Genomic DNA, 25,002 nt, shown 5'->3' on the forward strand with positions numbered 1-25,002 from the left:
TGACGCTACAGGACTGGCGTGCACGCCTTCCCATTCCTCACGTGCCGAAGCTCAAATGCAAAACGATGACCATTTATTTCTCCAGCGTTCCTCGCGTGTGCCCAGTAGGGACACGACTGCGGCCAATTAACAATTTAATGATACCTTAAAAATATATATAAAAAATGTACTTCTAACGAGCGTGATTTCTTTTTTTAGTACAAGTCTCGCCAACTTAAATCCCCTTCGCAAATCTACATGAATCACATTAATTGCGGTGAGGCATTGGACCGATGCCGAACACGCGGATAGAGGTGATATTATTTGAACTACGAGAATTACATTAAGGTAACCGGCGAGTTACTACAAAGCATGCACGTCAAGGCTGTCAACCGCGAGACATCACGAGTAATTCATTTTGCGGCGTTCAGACGCAAGCCCTGAACATCTGCGTGCTTAAAAGGACGGGAGAGTGACAGGTAGTCTTTTTCCACCCTCGCCTGCCCTCCCGCCTTTCCCTTCGCAGCCCCATGCCGTCGCCCACCCTCTCCCGCCCCTCAGCCCGAGATTCTCAAAATTCATTAGGGGAGCCGCATGATTGAGCGTTTGAGCTCCGTGCCAGGGCGGCACGTGATGACCGCATGCCGGGAGTCATGTGGCCACCGCTAATCCACGTCGCGTCATCCAGGGCCTAGGCCAAGCCTCCTCGACTCCCATCGCGACCTGCAGCTTCCACTTACACTCATTCTCCTGCCCAATTAGATGCAACTTCCTTCCTTCCTTCTACAACCTATGGGCTGGGTCGACGCTTGTGGCTCAGGTCAGGGCAGCAGTCAATAACTCATCATCATTTGCGGTCACATGGTTTAATTTGAACCTTGAATGCTGTGTGTCCTCTACTACAATGCCATTTATAAATATATATGGACAGTGTATTATTTTAAGATTTCAATTGGTCTCAAGCGATCGTCCATGATCGACACGGCATGGGGACTCCTTCATCCAGCAGTAGGTTAACAAAGCGTTGGAAATTATCGTGTTATTTTGATTTCGCTTACAGTCAGCACAAAGTATAACTGGAGATATTTTGCGAGCGCGCGACATGCTGCTGTTTGCACGGTACGTCGGCCGGCTGACAAATCCGACACGGCGTCACGCAGATTTAAAACAAAGCGAGTTCACTCAGAGACGCGTTTTCGCTGTGACCTCGAGGAAATAAAGTGATCTGTCACTTATCGTTTCCATGGCAGTGAACAAAAATAAAAATAATAATTTAAGCTTATATTGCGTCATTCATGGTAATTGCACCTCACAACGCCTTATAATAAATACATGTATTATCACACTAATGGATAAAACCTATTTCTAACAATTATTAATAAAATGAAAACCCTCAGAAAATAAAACATGAATAAACAAATCAAGAAATGTTATCAAAACAAAAGGTATAAACAACTACAAAGTTATCACAACAGAGGTAGAGAAGATTGTGTATGGTACATCGCAATAGCTCTTAGCGCCTCACACCAGCAAGGGCAATCAGTCCACTAAGAGACATCCCAGAGCACAATTCCCAACTTCCCAGTAATGGCATCACGGGGGCCTCAGCCTCACATGCACCTCCTAACGACGAGTGCAAATTCGCGGCGCGGGACGCCGTGGTGTCGCGAGCGCTCACCGGCGTAACGCAGGCGGATCGGCCGGCTGACCAGCGTCCCGTATGGCGTGAGCATCTCGCACGCGTAGTTGCCGCCGTCCAGGCCCTCGTTCCCGGGCGGCAGGGCCAGCGAGCCGTTGGGGAGGACAAGCGCGGCCTGGCTGTCGGCCGCCAGCGGGGCCCCGTTGTGAGTCCACGTCACGTTGCCGACGGCGGCGGCGGCGGCGGCGGCGCGGCCGGAGCTGGGACCGGTGGCGCCGAGGCTCTCGCCCGTGAGGTGGCAGTCGAGCACGGCCGCCTGGCTCGGGGAAACCACGAGCTCCAGGGGACCCGGGCTGCAGCTCAGCTCCTCGCACCAGCATGCCGTGCACAACCCTGCGGAGCGCACACAGTACAAAGGGTGAGAAAGGGCATTTGTAGAAATACATCGTCGTCGTTGTCGTCCGGCACGGGCAATGAACTGAATTGCCGTTGATCGAGATGCGGTGTGAAGAATCTCCCGGCAACGTTGTGCACAACAGTTCACAACTTTTAATATAAACTACAAACTGTCAGTTATCACACTCGTGCTCAAATGCATTGCGGACATACTAATCGATATCACGCATCGTTACCGACCAACAATGTATGGATGATTCGAGTCACGGTCAAACATCTCCCTGCTCGAACGAGCAAAGTGGTTCCTCTCCTCCCATTGACGGCACAGAGTCACTGCATCACGCGCTTTCAGATGCACTTTTGTGGCCGTCTGGAACACTCTTCCTTTTTATATTCGGAAGCCCCTGAGGCTATGCACTTTTAAATCTGAAACTCAATTTTTTTCATTGTTTTAGTGTTTATTTTGTCCTTCCCCTGCACCTCCAATTAGCACGGTCGGCTCCGTACGGTGCCTAAGAAGTGAAACGTACATACAGTCGGTAGTGGAAATTTCACATTCCAATCGCAGGCGCCAATCTCTCCACATGATGACCACTGTAAGACCGTTTATACGGCAGTTTGGAAAACGCCACGGGCCAGTGAGCAGCATTGGATGAAAGTTGCTCAGATGTGCCTGGGCGGTGTTACCTCCGTCACCTTTGCAATGCATGGCACGGAACGGGGAGAAGCGCCTGGCCGCTGTAATCCGGCACCTCCTCGGCAAGACGCGCCAGGGTTTACATGGGATTTGGGGAGCCAGAAAGTTAAGGGAGGTTGCTGGGTGGGAATGCGGCGAGGCTTTAGGGAGACATTCAGCGCCTGAGACCTAGTCACACCGGACTGCACAGTAGCCGCTTAGCGGTTAGTGGCCTTGACATCGCGAGCGGAGGCGGGGGAAGCCGTTGTCGCAATGCACGCTGAGCATAGCTTCAAGCTCCCAGAGTGCTGAAGCTATGGCTGTTGCACAGTGTAAGGCGATTAGATCTCCGGGCCAATCAAAATGCCTACTAAAACTATATAAAAGTAAACTGGAGGCTTCTGGTAATGATAATATGAGAAAAGTGTCATTTGTCGTATTATTCGTGAAAAGTACAATGTTGGCTTATTTAAGGGTCAAGATGCACCCTTGCAAAAAGAGAGATTGCAGCTCAACGGTTGTCGACTATCTTTGAGAAAAACTAAATAATGAAACAATTCAGATTAAGTGATTTTAAGGTGGATTTTAACAAAGAGGAAATTTGTTATTTATAAATATTAACATTTTTTTACACGTCCCTGCATTTTCACTTTTACGGCACTTTTGGCCTTCAGTCTTTGCCATCGTTGCTCGACAGGGAAATTTCAACTTTGTGAGTTGTTCTCAAACAGCCCCGTGCCCTCTCCACGTGCGAGCCGTCCGCTCGGCTTTTGCCAGGAGGAAAGCTGCGACACGTTAAAGGTGCTCAGGACGCCACCTCCAAGACGGCCGGTTGGCTACTCACGGCCCCTCTGTAGTGACAAGCCCAAGGTGCGACCCGCGGTGGGTCAGCCCCCACGGTACTGCTCAGATGGATAGAAAATCTACTCAACTCACAGAGGAGCATGAGCCAACGCTAAAAAAATGTACGGCTAATGGATATTATTTCCTGAAGAAACACGCAACACGGGCATCGTGTGACACGGTGTAGGGAGACCACCTAGGTGCTGGCTCTGGCGTGGGATATCTGTGGAAACATCTGCGGTGGTAAAACGGCGTCTGCACACATGAGTCGAGAGATAGCTTCTTCCCCCGTGCCTCGCACGGTGCTAGCCGTAAAAAAAACCCAGAGTGGGACCGACTGTAGAGGAGGAATGCAACTAACACAGCCGACCGAGAAGTGCGGTGAAGTGTGGAGAAATGTATCCGGACGACACGCATCGAAAATACGACGCTCCAAGCAGCCTCGTACGACCGGGGGCGACTCGTGGTTTCAGTTTCACGCGTGCTGGTGTCATGGTCCGAATTTGATCGATTGTTCGGGAATTACTTAATCGGGAAAAACTACATCGCCTCCTAATGTCCACTTGCAGGCCGCTGCTGCGTCCACCTAGTAATGCAGAGGGAAGGGACAGTTTTCACCCGGGGTCCCCCTTGGATAGACTGCGACAGGGCGTCTTGAGATGCACCGCAATAGGAGGCGTGATGTAGATATTCAGTGATGATGACGATAGGGTACGGTGGCCACTACGCAAGGACGTCCAATAAAGACAGATGTACTCGCAATGCTCTTGACAGCATCGACATCGGCGCAACTAAACCATGTCACCCTCATCATCATCAGAATCACAAAGTCGACGAGGACCTTGGCGTCCAACTAGACAATCGTCTTCGGGCGACACTGTCGGCCAGGTCGAATCCCCAGCCGGTGTCTCAGCGAATTTGTCACCCTCATGTGTCCCTGGGTCGGCCCACAGAACGACGCCACGAAGGTGATGGACGGATGATCGCACGTGGCCTGGATGGCGAGCCGCGGGGCGTGGTTCGGTAAGGCGCCACCACCCTCTCAGGGCAAATCCACTGCCGGGGAATGCGACAGGGTGCCTTGGCGGAGATGGGGCAGCGGAAGAGGCAGCGGTGGCTTTAATAAACCGATGCCTTGACCGAGTCACCCTCTCCCACACGTGCACACGGGTGCCACGAACCCCACAAACCTCCACGGGCCCCGCAAAGTCGTTGCTTTATGAGCGCGCGGGAGCCGCCTGACGGCGGGGCCCACGGCCAGAGGCACGGCAGACGCATACTTGACCCCGGCGAAACTTAGTGGCGCGGAGGTTGTAACGAATACGAGAGAGGGAAGGGAAAAAGCGTGCGCACACAAACCCTGTCAAAATACACCGTGGGCAACGGCCGCTAATGTGGTCCTGCTCGCATTCGTTTATTTAACATTCGGAATTATTTATTTATTTTCGGCAGCCTTGAATGAGGACTCTGAATTTTTCCGTCAGGTTGTTGACGAACGCGAAAAATAGCAGGGTATGCAGCAGAGTGATTTAAGATTTTTTTTATGTTTACCGAATTACCGTGACTCGTCGTTTTAACGTGAACTGTTTCACGTTCGTGTTGATGGCAGGTTTAAGGTGTTAGACGTTTTGCCAGTTTGTTTATGCGCTTGAATTACAATTTTGTTGTGGTCCAGGTCCCCCATGACGAAAGATATTTTTGATCTCGGTGGGCTCTTATGAGGGTCAAAGTAAATGCCACGTTCATCGCAGGATCATTAGAGGTGACAATAGCTTGGAGAAGTCTTCGTCCAGCAGTAGATTGACCATGTCTGAGGCCGATGATGATGGTGATTATCACATTCATATCATTGCACACCTACGACAGGACTGTGCAATTTACAACATCGGCTCGGGACCGCCCGAGCCAGTGGATACGGGCACATCGGCCCGCGCTCGCGTGCGAAGTGGGTGACACTTTGACTTCGACTCGGATACCAATACTTTCTTCCCAATAATAACTCTCACGAAGTGGAGGAGCGAGTGGCAGAGAGTAACGTCGGGGGGGGTAGGGGTGGACAAAATGGCTGGGCGAGGTGCCGTGCGCGCACAAATTTCACGTGCATCCCCCCACAGGGCGAGGCGGCTGCCCGGCTCGCGCGCATTCTGCGCTCTGGGGCAGCACGGAAGGCGGATGTCGGCGATGCATGATTTAGGAGCGCGTGAGCCCTCACCCCGTTTCCATTACCACGAGCACCAATAAGGCCCTGTCCTTTTTCTCCACACTTTTGACCCCCCCCACACACACACCCCACACACACCCCACACACCCCCCCCCCCACTGACATCGTTAATCTGCCAGGGGCTGCACGGATCCGGAGAGTGCGCGGTCCGTGGCCCGGGCGCTGAGAAGCGTCGCTGCTGCTCAGTGAGGGGCCGCGGGGGAGGACTCGGGAGGCAGGATGGGGTGTCTGAGGGCAAGGGGCCACGGTATTGGAAGAGTGGGATGAGGATGGGAGTTAGAGGAGGTGAAGGGGTACAGGAGGGAGGGAGCGGGAGGCTCCGGGAAGGGGGGGGGACCAACAGGGCGAAAGGGGAGACGGACAAGGTGTGGGGGATGGGAGAGGCGATGGATCCGGCGGTTACCGCTACCGCTGCCGAGCAACATCAAACCCTTCCCCTGCTCTCCTTTGACACCTTTTAAAGGCATCCAAGCAGAACTGCACGGATCCCTGCCGAGCCCGGCTGCGCCGAAGCAAAGTAATGGCCGAGACAAGAAAGCGTTCCGTTGTGCTGCGGAGAATTCCATCGATGCCCCTTCCCCTCGCAATGCTCCGCAAAACAAACCCCGGCCACCAGCAGCAAGGGCTCTCTCTCTCTCTTCCACCCATATCGTTTGCCGATGGAAAAAAAAATCAAAGGGGACAGAGGTCTCTTTTTTTTTGTACCCCCCCCCCACCAGCCACACCAGTCTTCTCATACCATACCTCTCCTCCTACTAGTAACTCTCACTTGCATGGCAATGTATTTAACCTGGCCAGAGAGAAGCTGCCGGAGCTCACGGCTCGTATTTATGAGCATTGTTTTGTTTGCGTCATTTGCCCCAGCAGAATAGAAAATAACTTTAGACCCCAAACTTTGCGCCATCCGCCAACTCCACCGCCCGAGTTGTTGTGTCACATACACGCATACATATGCATGCATCTACAATGGGCCTGACTCTACCCATTCTGAATTCCTCTCACCTTCTCCCTGTGTATTTATTCCAGGCTGGTATTTATTCGTCTTCTGTTGACATCCGCCAGCTGCACAGGGAGAGCCCTGCCAAGCTCCAAAGCCAGCCGCCCGCCTCCGCCAAACTCCGTCACCAGCGGCTGGAATCACCCCGAGCTTGGCACAGCGGAGAGATTTTCTGCACCCCCCACCCCATCACATTCCCCCTTCTCAACCTTCGTCCTTTTCCCCTTAAAGTTGAAGAAATAAACATCGCAGGAAGCCGCGCTCGGGGGAATGGTGGTAGAATCAAGAAAAATGGAGCGGTAATCTCTCTCGTGCCTCAGACAGACCGGGCGCCGCCGGAGTTTTTGTAGCCAGAGGTTTTCGTAACGGGGTCAGCGAGCCTAAACGGGCCTTCGTGCGAGGGGTCCCGAGGGAACAGTGCCCTATCAGGGGCCCCCGGGGCTGTGTGACAGCAGCTCATAAGGGTCTGACAGGCCATTAATCACTCCCGCCACCCCTTCCTGGTTCCACCGTTATGCCATCAAATTCCAGCACGGTCCTCCCCCCGTCTTGCCCTGTCCCCACACCCGCCCCCCTCACATCCCCTCTCAACTCCACCGCCCCCTCTTTGCCTCGTTCTTCCTCCACATCCTTCCACCCCCCCGCCCCTCCCCTCCTCGTACAAATGTTCTTTGTGATTGAAATCCGCGGCACTGCCCAAGTCAAAATGTTAATGTACAACTGCTGCGGTGGCAGGCAGCCAGAGGCTCCCCTATCTGTTATGGTTACACACAACGATGTATTTATCATCGTTTGAGCTTCCTCGTTATTAAGAGGAATTTATTTTTGAGGGATACGGGAGGTCTGTCAGAATTTCCGAGTGCATAAATATGGTCCAATAAAAACAGAAACGGCGGACAATATACAGTGCCACGGGATTTCACACGGATAACAAAAGCATATTAAAGTGGCAATAAACGTCCCCTTTTGAACTTGTGGCACTTTTAAGGCCACGAAGTCCCCACAGGGGAGATCGCCCCCGGTTATGGCGGAGATTCTTCGCCTTCTTTCGGTTTGTTTGCACTCGGTAAAGTTCGCCTACGGCAGAGATTGATCTCTCTTATAACCGAGCGGATTCCACTGGTTTTTCTCCCACCCTTTGCATCGCGATGATAGGCGGCCATCGGAAACAAACAGTGGCGAGCACCGGCGCATGAGATGTGCGGACTAATGCAGCCCCGGGGTGATGGCGCATTCTGACCTCGAGTGTCCAGAGCGGATAAAGCCACCACCACCACCACCACAGCACGTCCGGAACACGAGCCACATGTGCTGCCGTTGCTGCTGCTGTTGTCATAGATTTGTATGCTGCTGTTGTCAAAGACGCCTCTAACCTTCCCAGAGATGGTGTTGTCAAGGAGTGGCATTTCGTAAGGGCGCAAACATTTTTCGTCACATCAACTGACCACCATTCACTCGCTCTGAGACTAATTAAAGCAGCTGCCATTCACTTCCACGCTGGTTCATTTGGCGCGTGACCAAGTCACCCTGAATGAACCTGACCTCGGCAGATCTCGGAAGCTAAGCAGGGTTGGGTCTGGATAGTGATTGGATTGTACACTGGCAGGGGAAACCAAGTGCTACAGGTTTGACCTGCAAGTTGGCCAGGAGATGGCAATAACAAAAATAAATTGTTGAATCTCGGCCGTGATTTGAGTGTCATCTCTTCATAAACCCGTGTTTTCTTCTCGGTTATCTGGTTTCCTCCCCCATGAAGCCAAACACTTGGTAATGGAATTATCAAACTATCCCAATGTAGGCGGAGGACCCAGCATAAAGAGTCTCAGCCACACTTTATCGGACAAACAAAGGAAAGTATGATCATTTTTTGACTTATTTGCATTGAATACCATTGCAATAGCACGAAATCCACGGTATTCCGTTGGATGCCAGGGTTAAGGATCGCGATCTTATTCGAGTGAAAAAAAAATTCACGCACGCAAATTCACACGACGCCAGATCTCTGCGGATGTGAATGGGCGGTCGCTTGCTCGCAACAGTAATCAAAATTATAATACCCTCTCCTGGAACGTGAATCGGGAGTCAGTTGAGGCGCAACAAATGTTGGTGGTTTTGCGGGTTTTTGCCACATTTGGGCTCGGCGCCCAGCCGCACGCTGCAAGGCGTAGCGGGGGCACCCGCGGATGGCGAAGTGAGGCACTGCCCCCCCCCCCACGTCCCCCACGTTACTAAATTAGCAGAGGATTCGCTGTCCTAATCGCTGTGATTACCCGATTAGAGCTGATCACCCACTCGTTTATTGCGCACGCCACCACACGTGCCCGGATTCACCGTGACAATGTACTTGCGGGTTTAGAGTGAGCCCGAGGTGTGCCACTGATCCCGACAATGATAAGCTCGAGTGCTCGGAAAAAAGGATGTTTTTTGTTCTTTACCATGTAAGGCCCACTGAGCTAAATAGCTCTTTTTTTGTTTGTTTTAGAAGCCACCTAGCCACAAATGATAGCTCAAGCCAAGTGGCTTATCGTGTGGAAATGGTATAGCAGCCAAATACCGGAGGGCGCAACATGCGTGTAAGGCCACATACTCTAAACGCATGCTGATTCCAAATGTGGAGGGAAAACCCGAGGACGCAGAGAAAAATCCACGCAACCACGGGGAGATAGACGTGAAAAACTGCAAATATACAGGTGTCAGTGTCGGGATCGAGCCCACGACCTCCTGTATACCAGGCGAAGTACTTAAGATCTCGCCACCGTGGTGCAGCGGTGGCAGGGTGCCTGAAACCGTACCGCTGATATTCTCAACCAGGGTTTGAATCCAGGTTTCAGTTACCTGTGATTAAACATGCAGGTCCTCAATTGTTAGTGAGATGATGGTTTCAGTCTGGTCACCAATTACTTTACAAAAGAATAGCCCGAGTGATACTCTTAGCCCGGTTATCTATGGCTTCGCCGAAAACACACCCAATTCAATTTGGTGTTTCAAGTAATTTGGGTAAATCCCAGCTCTGAAAATGTAATAAAAAATTATCACTTTAACAAAGTTGTGTGTGATCCTCTTCCACATGCTATTCTCTAAAACGCAGGGTGATGCACTGATCTCTTATCAGTTCCCAATGCATCCTTCCCTCTCTCTGCACGACGCTGGCATCGGAGTTGGAATACAAACGCAGAGAATAATATTTTTTATGCAAATGTCGGCAGAGTTTAGTGCAATGCAGTCCCCCTTCAACAGTGCTGCGCAAACACAGACAAACTCCCCGAATGCAAACACACGTGGCCCCACATTTACACAAGGAGCATCGGCGAGTGTATTCATACCCGGACACAAGCAGCAATGTTTACACTGGGACGCTTTGCTTACATTCTAGAAGCATTGCCAGCATTGACCGCGTGCTGGATTTTGCCGAGGCCCGTGGTGGAAATTCCCCAATTCGATGACCGGGAGCAGAACCACCGATTTCGCCGCGGAGCTGTTCGGCTCCGCCGATGTGTTCACGAATTGCACCTCGTGTCGTTTGACACGGTGACCGACGTTTCGCTCCCACTTCCTGAGAGCTTCTTCCGAAATGTCATTATCAAGTGGTGCGCGCTTCCTAGGGGAACTAAGCTCCGAGCATGTGGAGAACGACGACGGACATCGTGCTGAACGACCCCGAAAACACCACCGGGGGAGCGCTCAGAGATCATTCTCTCCACGAGACAACACTACATGTTATCCTTCCCACAAAGCGCACGGGAAATATTGACGTTTAACAAAAAACAAAAACCCCTTGTCAAGCACATTCACTCTGACATTAGATATTTCACCCAAAATATCAAATTCTGTAATAAACATGCATCGGCAACAACAACAACAACAACCCTGTTCTTGCTGGGGGTTAGTGTAAGGATACGACATACAAATCGTCATGTTACTATGGTTCTTATTCATGGCGCTCCAAGGATACACCTGCCAAGTTGGCTTGACTCCACCGTGGAGGTGCCCCCCCACCCCCCCAACCGCCCCCACCCACCGCCCCCCCCCCCCACCGCCCCCCCGCACTGGCCGTGGGCCAGGCTAACTGTGACGTGCGCAGGTGCAACTCTAATTGCAGCCATTTTCAAGAGGGCCTCCAATTAGCGTTCTTTGTTCGTTAATGATTTTATATCTTACATATTTAAAAAAAATATGCAAGTGCACGTAGCAATGTTCATTCAGGATGTAGGGGGAGAGTCCAGATTGTCAGCGTGGAAGGGAGAGATTTAAAAGTAAATTGTTGAGGTTTTAATTGTACAATTGGAGTTCCGTATTAATGCAGTGTAATGACGCACGGATTTATATGCATTCTTAAGCTCGCGGTGTATGCATCGAATAGCGTAAGAGTCAATGTCTTTCGAATTGGCTCCGGTTGTACGTTTTGGCCTCACGTCACTCATGCAGCCACGAGTGGCTGCCATGTTCACCACAATGTTACCAAAACAAATATTTCATTCTTGAAACGAATCATGACCACATATTAAGACATTCGTCAAATCGGCGAGTACGGGGGTCTGGACCATTACACCCCAGTGTGAGGGCTATGTGGACTGGTGGCACAGTGATTAGCGCACTGTGCTATGAACCCCCGAGTTTAAATCCTGGCCGCGGCCACCATCAGTGACACGTGGTATCTGAACCGGTATTGGGTCCCACAACACCTGCACCAGTCCCCACGATGACCAACGTTGTGAAATGTGGTCAAAGCAACCCCCATAATCGAGATGGAGTGGGACAGCCTTCATCCAGGAGTGGATCGATCAAAGACCTGGAGACTGTTATTTTACCACGTCTATAGAGCGTGCATGCAATTGTCACTTACTGATTTGTTTTGTTTTGGCACTTTGTAGCCACATGTTAAAATAAAACTCACCACTCAATTTCAGCTGTTTGCTTTTGACTTTTTTGTATATCTTAACGGGTCCAAATACACAAAAAAACGAAAATAAACCACCCCAAGGAATAACAAAATGCCATTATGCTTGAGCTACTTGCAGACCCTGAGTAAGTGAGCGCGTTACTGTGTGCTTTATTCAAACCCACAGGGGTGACAGCTGCACAGATACATTTGTGAACAGGTCAACACCAACCTCATACTCAAAACTCTTCACCAGCTTCACACTTTTGCGCATTTCTCAATCCGTTCCGGTATGTCCACACATTTACAATATTTCACAGAAACTACTTGGTACATTTTCTGCAACACAATCCGAGATACGTACACGCATAATCACAAGTTATGCGATATATAGATAAAGACAAAGATCCGCCGTATAGCCTTTAACAGATTCTTTTGGGGGGGGGGAGTGTTATTCACGAGCACCTATGAAGGCCGGCACGGCACACGAGGGCTGAGTGGCCAAGACCATACCCCGCAGCCTTTGTCTCCCCAATTCTGATGTTTACACACCGCACCAGGTACTCGTTAGAGGTTGAGTTATCCTAGAGAAAGCCCAGGACCGGTTCAGGTATCCGCCACTCTCATTGGAATCTAACTCGGGATTTCAGGTTCATAGCGCAGTACGCTTTCCACTGCATTCTCGCTCTCAGTGTATACACGTAATTTGCAAATGTATTTTAAGACATCAAAAAAAAATCCCTACGCTAATTATAATATGCAAATAAGTGAAATCTCACAAAATCTGATTAGGGCACAACGAGATGACCCCCGCATCCGCGTGCGTTAAAGAATTCTGCGGCGTAATTTAAAATTAGGTTTAAACATTGTGCTGACATGAGAACGAGCCGTGAGTGCGCATTCCCTAATTAGCACGTTTCCCTTTCACAGAGATTAACAATGTACAAGTTCCCCCCTCGCTTTACGCCGTCTGTAGATGGGTTCCAAGAAAAGGGTGCACAAAAGCGAAAGCTTTTGTAGCGCACACGGAACACACGCAACGCACACGGTACACACAAGACACATGCAAGGCACACGGTACACACAAGACACACGCAAAGCACACACAGGACACACGCAAAGCACACGGTGCACACAAGACACATGCAAAGCACACACAGGACACACACAAGGTACACACAGGACACACACAAGGTACACACAGGACACACACAAAGCACACGGTACACACAGGACACACGCAAGGTACACACAGGACACACGCAAAACACACACAGGAGACACGCAAAACACACGGTACACACAGGACACACGCAAAGCACACACAGGAGACACGCAAAGCACACGGTACACACAGGACACACGCAAGGTACACACACAGGACACACTCAAGGCACACACAGGACACACGCAAAGCACACGGTACATACAATGACGTTGTCCCATGTCCGACTGCCTAGCCGCATGTAGAGTGAGTTCAAGCCACATGCTGCGTAGCGAATTTTGGGTGGAAATAGGTGAAACGCATACACGCGAAATCGCACAAGCTGAATGCGCACAGAGCGAGGGACACCTGGATATCAAAGACGCACGTTCTGTGTCATGTAGATTCAATTTCATCATCCACTGCTGGATACGCCGTCGCCGTCACTCAAGAGTTTTACGATGCAACACCAATCCATCGAGCTCCGGCTCACATCGCTACCTCGCCTGGTCGTGGGTTCAATCCCGACACGGACGCCTGCTGTATATTTGTAGTTTGCGTGTCTCTCTCCACATGGTCACGTGGGTTTTTCTCCAGGTCCTCCGGTTTTTCCCTCCACATTTAGAAACACGCGTTTAGAGTATTTGGTTGCTATACATTTCCATTTGATAAGCCACTTCGTTGAGCTATCATTTGTGGCCAGGCCGCTTCTAAAAAAGAGCTGTATAGCTTAGTGGGACTTATCTGGTAAAATAAAAATAGTTCATAGTTTAGTTTCGTCATTCTGAGGGTGCAACTCTCCAATGTTCTTTGCGCACCTTTTCGGTTAACAACTCTATACAGAATGTACACAATGTATCGCACTGAAATTAGTCACATAATTAGGCGAGCATTCGTCGACTTAACTCCACAAATAAATACTCACAATTCACGCGTCGTATCGTGCGCGTGTAAGTAGATCAATTCAAGATCGTATCGGTTGTATGTAATGGGATCGCGTGACCCCTGCAGACACCTGGAGGCGCATCCAAGTGCCAGTGGTCACGCGGGGAATCGATCCTCGCTCGGCTCGAACCGCGATGGCGAATCGCGACGAGGCATCCCGATCTCAAGGGTGGGCGAATCGTTACATGCCTAATTAAAGACACGTATCCGATAACTGCACCTAATTGGCTAACGCTTTGTAATTTGCCTAAAATGTAAAAGCCACTCTTGAGAAGAAGCATATGGCGCTTCATCCGCGCTGCCACGCGAACCGCGTGGATGTTTTTTTTCGGCCCGGAGAGCCATTCCCAATACTCGCGCGAAACAGCCAGAGTCGTCTTCGCAGTCCGTCTCTTTCGCTTTGCCCACAACCTCACGCACCGTTAAAAAGACTCACAACTTCTGTGTTTGCGCATCGTCTGTCTACCCGTGCGTCTAGTCCCCTCGAGCGATACTCTGATTATAATTGAAGGTTGTGTCTGTTAGCAGCAGCGGTTAGAGATATAGCTGCGGATTTAAAAACTGGTCATCAGAATATATTTTTCATGTAATTCTCAGCAGGGCCCCGTGATGTTGAATGCAGTGTCCAAACAGTATTAACTCTGCTTCTCTACCCCTCTATATTTGCTATGAAGAAGGATCATTGCCTGAAACGTCGGCATATCTGTTAAGGCCACGGTGTTTACGCCTCATGAGTTGGGTTTGCCTCAGACTGTGGGAACAAGCGACTCGCCGATGGACACACTTTATAAGGTACTGTACTCATTAACGGCTAAACTGACCTAGGGGAGGTCCAGAGCATGTTTATATTCCGATTGGCAAATTGTTATCCACGGTTGGGTACTCAACTCGGGTAATTAAAATCGTAGCACGGTGCTCTGATTGTACACCATAGCTCCCCATAAAACAAAGACGAAATAGCCGGCCCGTGGTGGCTACGCACGTGGCCTCTAATCCAGCACTGTGGTGATAAGGGCTGGTGGATCGCACAAATGTAGCGATATTCCCCATGAGCGTCGAAGAGTTTCCATACCCTGCAGTGCAACAAACGTGGACTCCACCTATTCCCTCTGTATGGGACACAGTGTTGCCCCCTCACACATGTGGGTTTGCTCCGGTTGACTCCTGTATGTGAATTCCTGATTTGGCCGATACCATCTTCATATATAGAGGACCGCAGAGCTTGGTGCCGGTCCACCGTGTGGCTAGCTCTCCTGCTCGTCTGTGATTCCTCACGCCGCTGGGTCGCTCTTTCTCTCTCCGATAATACGTTGCACATTTCAAGTTGAAATCATTGTTAAAGATCTCCCATATAGTATTTAATAAACCGTTAGGACAAGTGCTGTTAAGAGAGCAAATATTAAGGCCAGCAAAACACACGAGGGTGTACGTGACCAGCACCACGCCTGGCCATCTTTGTCTCTCCAATGTTAATGGTTACACATCGCACCAGGTACTAATTTAAGGCTGAGTTAATCTAAGGGAGGCCCAGGACAGGTTCAGATAATCGCCACTGAATTTAATTCAGGTTGCCAGGTTGATATTGCAATGTGCTAACCGCTATGCCAACTATAGACAAACACAAAGATCCCCCGTATAGCCTTCAAAGATTGTTGGGGCAAGTGCTGTTAGCGAGCGTCTATGAAGGCTGGAAGCGGCACACGAGGGGGTAAGTGGCCAGCACCACGGCCGGCCGCCTTTGTCTCCCCAGTGGTGATATTTACACACCGCATCAGGTACTCATTTCAGGCTGAGCCGTCTCAGCGGATGCCCAGGAACGGTTAAAATAATCGTCCCTGATAGTGACCGTGACCAGAACTCGAACTCAGGTCGTCGAGTTCATAGCGCGGTGCGCTAATCGCCTGCACTCCCGACAAAGCCACACACAAACATACAAACCTAAAAGACACAGAAATGCACTCACATAGACAAGACATGCTCACACAGACACAAAGACACATACAGACGCACACATACACACAGGGGGGGCAGGTGGGCAAAGCCCAGCACGCGCGAAATCTGCGCGCCACGTGCTGACAACTGGCAGCAGCCCGCCATCCGGAGGCAAGAAATATTAAATTGCCGGATGAAAATAAACAAGATGGGCTGGTGGCGGGCAGGTGAGCTGCGGGTCCCGCGGCGTGAGTCCAGGGCTGGTTGTGTGCCGGCCGCCGTGCGACAGATGGGGAGAGAGGGGGACCTTCGTCCCAGCCCATCTCTCGCTCCATTGCTCAGCACTCAAGCAGTTTGGATGCACGCCAGCCCACGGGGGTGTGAGCCACACTCCCGGCTTGTAGGTGTATAAAGCCACCGCTGCTGCCGCTCCCCGCTCTTAAACGGTGGCAAAATAAAACCATTGGGACTTTTTTTATATACAGTATACGCAAACCCATCAGCTACTTAAAACGAATTCAGCAAAACGCAAAAAAAAAGTATGAGCCGTTTGGAAGGCGCCCAACGTCAGTGACGGGATATTTATGTATTCCACGCGAGACTTGGGTATGTTATTCGAGAGGGCATAGCCTTTAGCGGGTGCAATTAACACTCTTCGTATCCCTACCCCTACCTACACGGCAGCATATGGCGCTGCTCTGCCTGTGACCGCGAACAGTCTCGTTCGGAGATTAAAAAAACAGACATGCCGCCCATAGGCGGTGCCTCCTCTTCCATGCAGATCCACGGGCTTCTAAGAAAGCAGCAGTGTCAACAAAACAATCACGTCTTGACCCCCCCCCTCCCCCCAAAGCCAATCTCTCACAAACAATCACACAGACACACACCGATACATCAATCAAGCAGTATCCCCATTCGTTAAATTCGGGCAGCATGATGCATAATCATCATGGTCATCATCCGACATGATCTATTGACTTTTGAGGGTCACTGTCCATGTTTATGCTCTGCACTTCACGGGAGGTCATCTTTCACCTTCTTTAGTCATCTTCCTAATTTGCAGGCCTCATGCCGACACCGCCTGCATCCTACAGCAGGTAACAGCTCCCCGATTCAGAAACAGTCTTCTGTCGACGCCCAGTGCCATGTTGCCTAAGCGGTTGACCCACGGCAAACGCACACGCGTGTTGTTGTTATTCACTGGGTTATAACTTTGAACCTCTTCTTGGTTCTTTCGGTAAAGTCACGTAGAATGGAAAAATAATAATAATAAAATAAAAATAAAACATAATAAAATAATTCTCTGTCTGACTGTCTACTCGACAGACCTGCTCTCCACCTGAGGACGGCTGCTTGCGTTGTGGCCGAAACGTCGTGAGAATTATTTTATTATGTTGTATTTTTATTATTTTATTATTTCCATTCTACGTGACGTTACCGAAAGAACTAAGAAGATGAATCCCTGCAGTCACGAAAGCTTTAAATCGAAATTTGAACCTCTTGTTGAGTAAACCACGCTGCGTTGTTGTCGTTGTTGCCCTACGTCGTTTTTCACCGCTGTTCACATCATCACACGAAGGCTTTGGCGACCAGTGCCGCGATTCACAATCGGTTTCTTTTGGGTGAAATCCGACGACGTCAGGACACTTACTTGAGGACGCGAATCGGGAAGTGCTTTCACTTCCGAAATCTGGCCTCGTGCCGACAGCATCTGGATGATGCTGGGGTGCAATCTCGAGCGAAACGTCGTGCAGAGTTGTTAACATTCTGCGCGCTTTTCAATGTAGTCGATCTTGTGAGAAAAAAACCCCAACTAAATCAATTGCCACATTCGCCCACGTTACACTAATATGATTGGCTCTGTCGGGTGGTGGAGGGCTATAACATTTATTGACATTGTACCTACACGGTCTAACCAAAAATAAAACAATTATGAATGTCCGCTGTTTCCTGAGGCTATACAATATATGTATACTGTACTTGCTGATTTTTTTGTATATCTCTCAATTGTTTTTATCCTCCATTACAATTCGCGTACTGACCTTTCGACAAACGTTTGTTTGTTTTTCCGTAACCTTAGTTTTGTATGTATGTCGAACTTCTTTCGCACCGTACGTAGCCAACAGTGCTACTCGAAGGTGCTGTTCTCTACCTTTCTAAGTTTTTTTCTGGGTATTCTCCAGAGGTGGGACAAAGTCATTGTTATGCAAGTCCAAGTCGAGTCGCAAGTCATCAAATTCATGACTCGAGTCTGACTCGAGTCCAAGTCACATGACTCGAGTCCACATCTCATAGGTGGGACAAAGTCATTGTTATGCAAGTCCAAGTCGAGTCGCAAGTCATCAAATTCATGACTCGAGTCTGACTCGAGTCCAAGTCACATGACTCGAGTCCACACCTCTGGTATTCTCTCTTCGATTACAACACCTGTTCTGCCTGTTCGGATATTGTTTTCTGACCATTGCTTACCAGTGAATGGATATGTAAAACCTCTTCACCAACATCTGTGGTGATACAAAAGGAAAGCATGCAGGGCAAAAGCTGAAATGTTCTCAAAGACGCACAGATATGCACATGCCTGGAATGACACTGAGAGATACGAGGAGGAACACGTGGATTCATGAACACGCGCAAGTTCAAGAAATCTATGGACTGTAAAAAAATAAATGTGGATGGGCAAGACGCAGCACGATACGAGATGATGGCCGAGGAAGCTGCTGCATCGTCATCATCCGCCGTGATCAGTCCACTGCTGCATGAAAGGCTTCCCCAAGCAGTAGCCATCTCTCCTGCGATTTAATAGTGCACGGTCAAGCACTCTCACTCGAGCAGATTTCATCGCTCCATCTCTGCAGTAGATGTCCCCTCGGCCACTTCCCGTTCGGCACCTCCGATTCGTACGGTTGGCTACGTACGGTGCGAAAGATGTTCAACATACACGCATACACCCTTTGGCTGCCACTCCATCTTTATTCGTGACCATACGTAACGCGATGGATCATCTCAGCCCACGCTTGCAGCAGTGAGGAAGCACAGCTGCTCAAATGGGATGACGGGGGGGGGCAATAGAAATGGGGGAGCAGGGGGGGCTGGTGCCTAATGAAATGCGTGCGCACAGCTGGGAGAGCAGGCTAACTGTGCCGAACGTTGCGGTGCTTCTAGCAATTAATTGTTTCTGCCAAACGCAGATCACACGCGCGTAATTCACACGGAGCGCGGACAACAGCACGCGACTTTGAATAAAATTGCTTTACGTTTAAAGTAAATTCTAAATCGATTTACCCATGGGTTGTGTGCGCACACGTGAAGCGGTGGTGGGTTTGGTGGGTTGGAGTGTAAGCAGTGGCCGTGTGAGCGCATCGAGAACGAGACGACGCCACAAGAACAGTCAAGATGACCTCACGCGGTGTCGTCCCAAAGTCCCGTGTGAAGGAATATTTTTTTATTTAAAATACAGTCTCAGATCCTTAAGCAGTTAGATGTGACTGCATCTCACGGCAATGTATGAAAATAGGAGAGTGGGGGGACATATGATTCATGGTGATAAGAGGGTGACACTGCACTGAAACGTACATAAGCGTGGTTCTGGAAATAGACTCAAGTGTCTCAATTTCAGATTCTCAAAATGTTCGGATGACTCCTCTTACCCGCGACGGTAAAACGTCACTCGCCGGGTTTGCATCCACTTCTTAATTCGAGTGTCCTTTATTTGAAGACAAAGGTTCAGAGGATGGTTTTAAATGTAGAAGTCCTTTAAAACAAAAAATTGCAATAGAATAAAAATACATTTAGAGGAGAGCGGTGGTTAGTGTTCTGCGATATGAACTTGGTGAACTGTATTTCCCGCCACAGTTGACGGCAGTGGTGAGTGATATCCGAACCGGTCTTGACTTTCCCACTTCGCCAGCTGGCACTGACAAACGTGGTGAAGTATGGACAAACAACCCACCACAAGTATGATCCAGTACTGTGTTTACAACGGGCTATAAATTAACTAATTAGTGAAATGCACCTAGCAAGTTCCTGAGTTTACAGTTGAAATCAGCCATACGTGACGGATTGCATCCAATCGCTCCGATAGTTTTAATTAAGACGCTACGACAAAAATCAACAAGTAAATCACAATACACGATACCAGCAGTGCCCGTTAATGAGGACAAATTCTGCTTTCGAAAACAGTCAATTACTCAAGTTTGAGGCTGTGCTGTTTAGCGCTCCGATGTGCTTTCGGGTTGCACCGCGTCTGTCCGCCACGATGTTGGACATTTTGATTTACGTGCTGCGAGGTTTCTTCCAGATTTGAAGCTTTCGTGACTGCAATGATTCATATTCTTAGATTTTTTCGGTAAAGTCACCAGGTAGGTAAAAACATTAAAAAGTAAAATAAAATAAAAAATAAAAATCACGACGTTTCGGAGGCAACACAAGCTTCCGTCTTCAGGTGGTACCGTCACAGCCACGACAGCTGTATCAAGTAAATGAGAGATTGCAGGAGTTACCACTGCGTTTATATAATGGTTGGAGAAGGTGGTGGGGCAAGGGCTGCATACTTATTATTAATATGGTAAGGTGAGGCTTGAAACTAAGAATAGACTCCATAACAAAGGCTGAGCCTTTGTTATGGAGAGGTGCGGTTTGTGACTAAACCTGTAACAAGAAGACCACCACTAAACATGGTAAAACAGTAATGGTTGTCTGTCAAATAAGATTGGCAAATAAGTGTAGTTAAATCTTTTTTGCATGGTTAATCACATCTTTCCAATGATTACTCAGTTTGTAACCGTCATCACGGTTGAAATTATGTTTAATGTTTTTACCTACGTGACTTTACAGAAAAAACCTAAGAATAGGTTTCTTCCGTCTCCATTTCCGTCCCTGAAGCAGCTCCCAACGTGTGGAGCGAAACATCCGACATCCGGAGCAAAAGCACGGCACAAGCCGACAGCGTATCTCTAAACTCAAGTTATGTAAATAAATAAGTAATATTTAAAAACACTTTAGAAACACGCTTTAATGAAATGTACCGTACGAGTAATGGAAGAACTCCACGACTCCAAGTAGTGGCCCCGAAGCTTGCCATAGCGTAAGGGGCCGTGGTGATTTACAGCCAACGTCAGTTGAGCGTGGACAATAAGACCCAAGCCGAAACATAACATATAAAACATAATGTTTAAAAAAAAAAAAATTTTGTTATGATAGAACATAGTATTGTCATCAGTATGACATTAGTATACCAAGTTTGCAGTCGATACCACATTGGGAAGTGGGTAAAAATTGAGTTACAAGATTTGAGGATACAACAGACAGAGTGAGTTAATAGAAAGCGTGTAATAATAAAAACAAGGCAATTTGATTCAAACTAACTAAACAGTTTCTCCTGCATCTGGTGACATTCGCTCGCTCGCTCACTTTCCCAGTGCCAGTTTACCACCGCGTCCCACCGCATGTCGTTAGGGCGCAACGGCTCACGTCAAACAAGGGGTCAAATGTCACCTTTCCCCAACGGTCACCCGACCGGACCGATCGATTGTCGGACCTCGGCGAAGACTAATCGGCTCCTCGGACCATGTCGCCTCGGCCTGGACCCACGCCGGAGAGAGATAGAAGAGGCCATCAATTACGGCGCGGCCGCTTGGCACAATTCACGCGCGCGTGCTTCCCTCCCACGCGGCTCGTTACGGCGGGTGGACAGTGCAACCTCTGGCCGGCCGCGTGAAGGGCATATCGAGCTTCATGGCGGCTAAGCCGGGCGTGGTGCTGGCGAGGCGGGGATCGCTGCCCATAGGCAAGGCGGTACTGAGCAAAGCCCCCCCTCCCCCCCCAAACCCCACCCCCCCCCTACGGCCCCCCACCCAGCCGCTCAATTTCTACCTTCGCCTTTTCTTTGTGGGCCACCACCGCTGCGGTGGCAGCAGTGGCGGTCGTCACCGGATTAAAAAACAGAAAACAGAAAACACACCGGGGGATCCCACCCAAATCCGTGGGACGTGACATCTTCTCATGTCGCGAAACAAAACGCCAATTGAAGGGGGGGGGAGGAGCGAGAGAAAAAAGGAGGACGTGGAAATGTGTGTTCTGAAGCATTAGGGGGGGTGCCACCGAGTAAAATAGCTGCGTTAACAAGGCCCAAAGAAAAAAAAAGAGAATAATCGATTTGTAAGTCCCCGCAATGGAAATCCCTCGCGCGATCGCCAGGGTCTCATTGACTGATCCACTCGAGAAGTGCAATTTCTTTTCAGTCTTCATGGTCCCGCGCCGCTCAAGCATGATATGTCTTTGTCAGTCTCAACAACAATGCCTTAACACCCCTGCAATTTTGGAACAAAAAAAAAAGCTTGCTATAATGGCCCGTTTTAATAAAGCGCCTGCTTGTGTCACATTTTGAACATATTCAAATGAAAAGCAGTTTTAAGTGGCATTTCCCACACCCGACCCTTTCACAATCTGGCCTCTGAATATTTTGCAGGATGACCTTAACCGAGGCTGGATGAGTTTAGAGCTCCCCACTCAGGACGGTATAAGTTCAAATCTAATCTCTGGTTGGGGGGAGTCGACTCAGCCCACAATGTATGGATTTTGAACTTCTTTCGCGCCGTATGTAGCCAACCGTGCTCATCGGAGGTGCGGAGGAAGGACAACAAACTAAACACAAAAAGCAGTTTTAAATAAATGAGTTTCAATCTAGATTGAAAAGTGCATAGCTCCAATGGCGCCCTAATATTGGAGCATTCTAGATGTTTAGCCAAAAGCTGCTGCGAGGATGACCAGAGTTCAAGTGATGGTTTTTCGTCCTTGACGAGACCAGCAAGGTATTGTGTGGTTCATTTGTGGAAAGCAATCTGTGTGTAGTGAGTGCGACGTTATAACCTTTTCACGGGTCCATAAAATACGTAGGATCTTGTAGGAGGTTAACGTCGTCATTTGTGCTATGCACATAATGGGCCCGTGTCTTTGGAAGACGACATTTCCACCACCGCTGACTCAAAGCTGGCAAACGAGCACCGGCGCCACGACGTTCAGTTGAGCAGGGAGACACGACGCGCTGACCTGAATCACACCGCATCGGACAGGAATTTGAGAACACTTTGCAATATTTAACTGCGAATATGGACGGAATAGGAGATGTGGGGCGCGCGGTGGTGGCGGCGGCGGGGGAGGCTTTGCGCACACGCAGCACAATCGCGAGGGACGGCTCCATAAATTAATGGGTGGCGGGAGAGCCGCAAGCCCGCGCGCTGAGCCACCGTTCGCGTCCGCCCGCCAACCTTCACGTCCGGGCGCCGAGTTATCGCTCCCAGACACCTTCGCTGCCTTCTTTTTAATTCGTGATACAACGCGAGACCCCTATAGCGTGACCCCGTGTGACCCCGAGAAAAGAGACATCGCGTCCTATATCCGCAGGCGGTGGGTTCTCAAAAGCATCAAAGCCTGTTCTACACCTTCGCTTGACAACCTCACACCTTTCGTCGAACTGACACAAAAAAATATTTTTTTCGTGCGCTCTGTCTCTCTCCCATTCTGCACCCCCCTACCCAGCCCACCTGCCCCCCAGCCCACCTGCTCTCCTTTCAGTTAACTAACATCCTTTCTGTAGCTGAAGAGGCAATTAAAAAAACTGAAAAATGTGCAGTCTTGAAATAAATTATCACCATCATCATCAACCATGACCAATCCCACTGTTGGATGAAGGCTTCTCCAATCCACAGCCATCTCTCACTGAACAACGAGCCGCTATCCTCGCTTCATCTTTGCGGTTGATATACTCTCGGGAATTTTTTTTGTAGAAAATAGCATCCATCTCTGATTCGCCGATCATTCTAACGACCAGTGAATTCCAGGGTGAGCAAATGACAATAATAATAATGTGATAAAAGCATCTTTCACGGTAACAAAAAACACATAAAAGGAACCCCAGCATGCTGTGCATGTCAAGATGACATCACGATCCCTGTGTGTGCGGCATGCACACAGCCTTGCGACGGCCACCAGCTCAAAGAGGAAGAGCGCAGGCAGTCGAAATACGAATTTAGGCAGCAGAAGGAAAACGAGGCGACGGCACAACGATGGCTTCATCGCCCCACCTCGCTCGTCAGACAAGTGGCGTGACAAGTAAACTCGGCCCCCGCTACGAGAGAGAACGCAGCTGTGAAGGGTGTGACAAGAGAGAGAGGCCCCCGTTAACCAGACGTGCGCGACAAAAATGGATTTGCTCGGGAGTGCGAGCAAGCCATTAGGAAACACATCAGGGCAGACACAATAAAAAAAAACTTCCCCTCGCAGGACGTCGTACAGTTTAATATTGAATGAATCTGTCAACAACCGGGAAACACAGACACCAATTCACCGTCCATTAGGTATGGTAATCAATATCAAGAAGTCCTCCGTGGAAAGGATGTGCCACGTGAAGTTTATGTTTCTCTTTGTCCGGTCGCAATTTTTTCTTCACGGCTCGCCACAATCTCTTCTCCGACGCGTTTACGGTTATTTACACTATGAGACGTCTCCTTTACCAGTGGCAAAATATAGTAATAGGTTTTTACCCTTTCAACTGCTACAAAAACTGACACCTTTATACAAGGGATCATGTTTGCAATAACCACAACACAAGCAGTCAAAATGCAAACAAAAAATGACAACTCTGATAATGACATGCACTGTCCTTGAAGTTGATTGGTCCACACCCGAGACAGCTTTTCTTAGAGCCTAGTCTCCATTGGTGTTGGACCAGATGACGCCAAAAGAGTTGTTTCTTTTTGTTTGCATTTTGACTGCTTGTGTTGTGGTTATTGCAAACATGATCCCTTGTATAAAGGTGCCAGTTTTTGTACCAGTTGAAAGGGAAAAAACCTATTACTGCGTTTACGGTGGTTACTGCATGTTCGACGTCCCACGTTTCGCTCCGCGCGCTGCGAGGTTTTTTTCTTTTCTCTTTAGGAACCGCAGAACAACGCAAGCGGCAGCAACACCCGCGAAAAAAAAAACTTACCCACTCGTTTGACAATTATTGATGTTTCCGCGGACCTCCAGTATTTGGGCAATAAAAGTGTTCCCCGTTTTTCAACTCTTCGCGCCGAAAGTATATTTCCGTATTATGTTACATATCTCAATTTTCACATTCTGCCAATTAGCTCCGAAGCGGCGTGCAGGTGTGAGCGAGTTAAGCCCCAATCAATTACTCGAGTGAGCGCCGTCGAACAATCTGCTCGGCTCAAGAGCGGTTGACCGCGCCCTCTGCTTCCACACAAACCCCCCCACCTCCCGCTTCGTTTCCTATGAGAACACTCCTTACAA

General features: G+C 49.3%; 1 protein-coding gene across 2 annotated transcripts in view; it reads right to left on the reverse strand.

Annotated features, from left to right (window-relative positions):
- LOC144935435 (immunoglobulin superfamily DCC subclass member 4-like) overlaps positions 1–25,002 on the reverse strand; it is a 135,676-nt gene that overhangs the window by 66,098 nt on the left and 44,576 nt on the right. For both annotated transcript variants that reach the window (XM_078862069.1, XM_078862068.1), the window contains exon 2: positions 1,658–2,011. In XM_078862069.1, coding sequence (XP_078718195.1) covers positions 1,658–2,011 — 354 coding nt within the window. The remainder of the gene's footprint in view (positions 1–1,657; positions 2,012–25,002) is intronic.

Source organism: Lampetra fluviatilis, chromosome 13, assembly GCF_964198595.1.
Source record: "Lampetra fluviatilis chromosome 13, kcLamFluv1.1, whole genome shotgun sequence".
Classification (NCBI taxonomy): Eukaryota; Metazoa; Chordata; class Hyperoartia; order Petromyzontiformes; family Petromyzontidae; genus Lampetra; species Lampetra fluviatilis.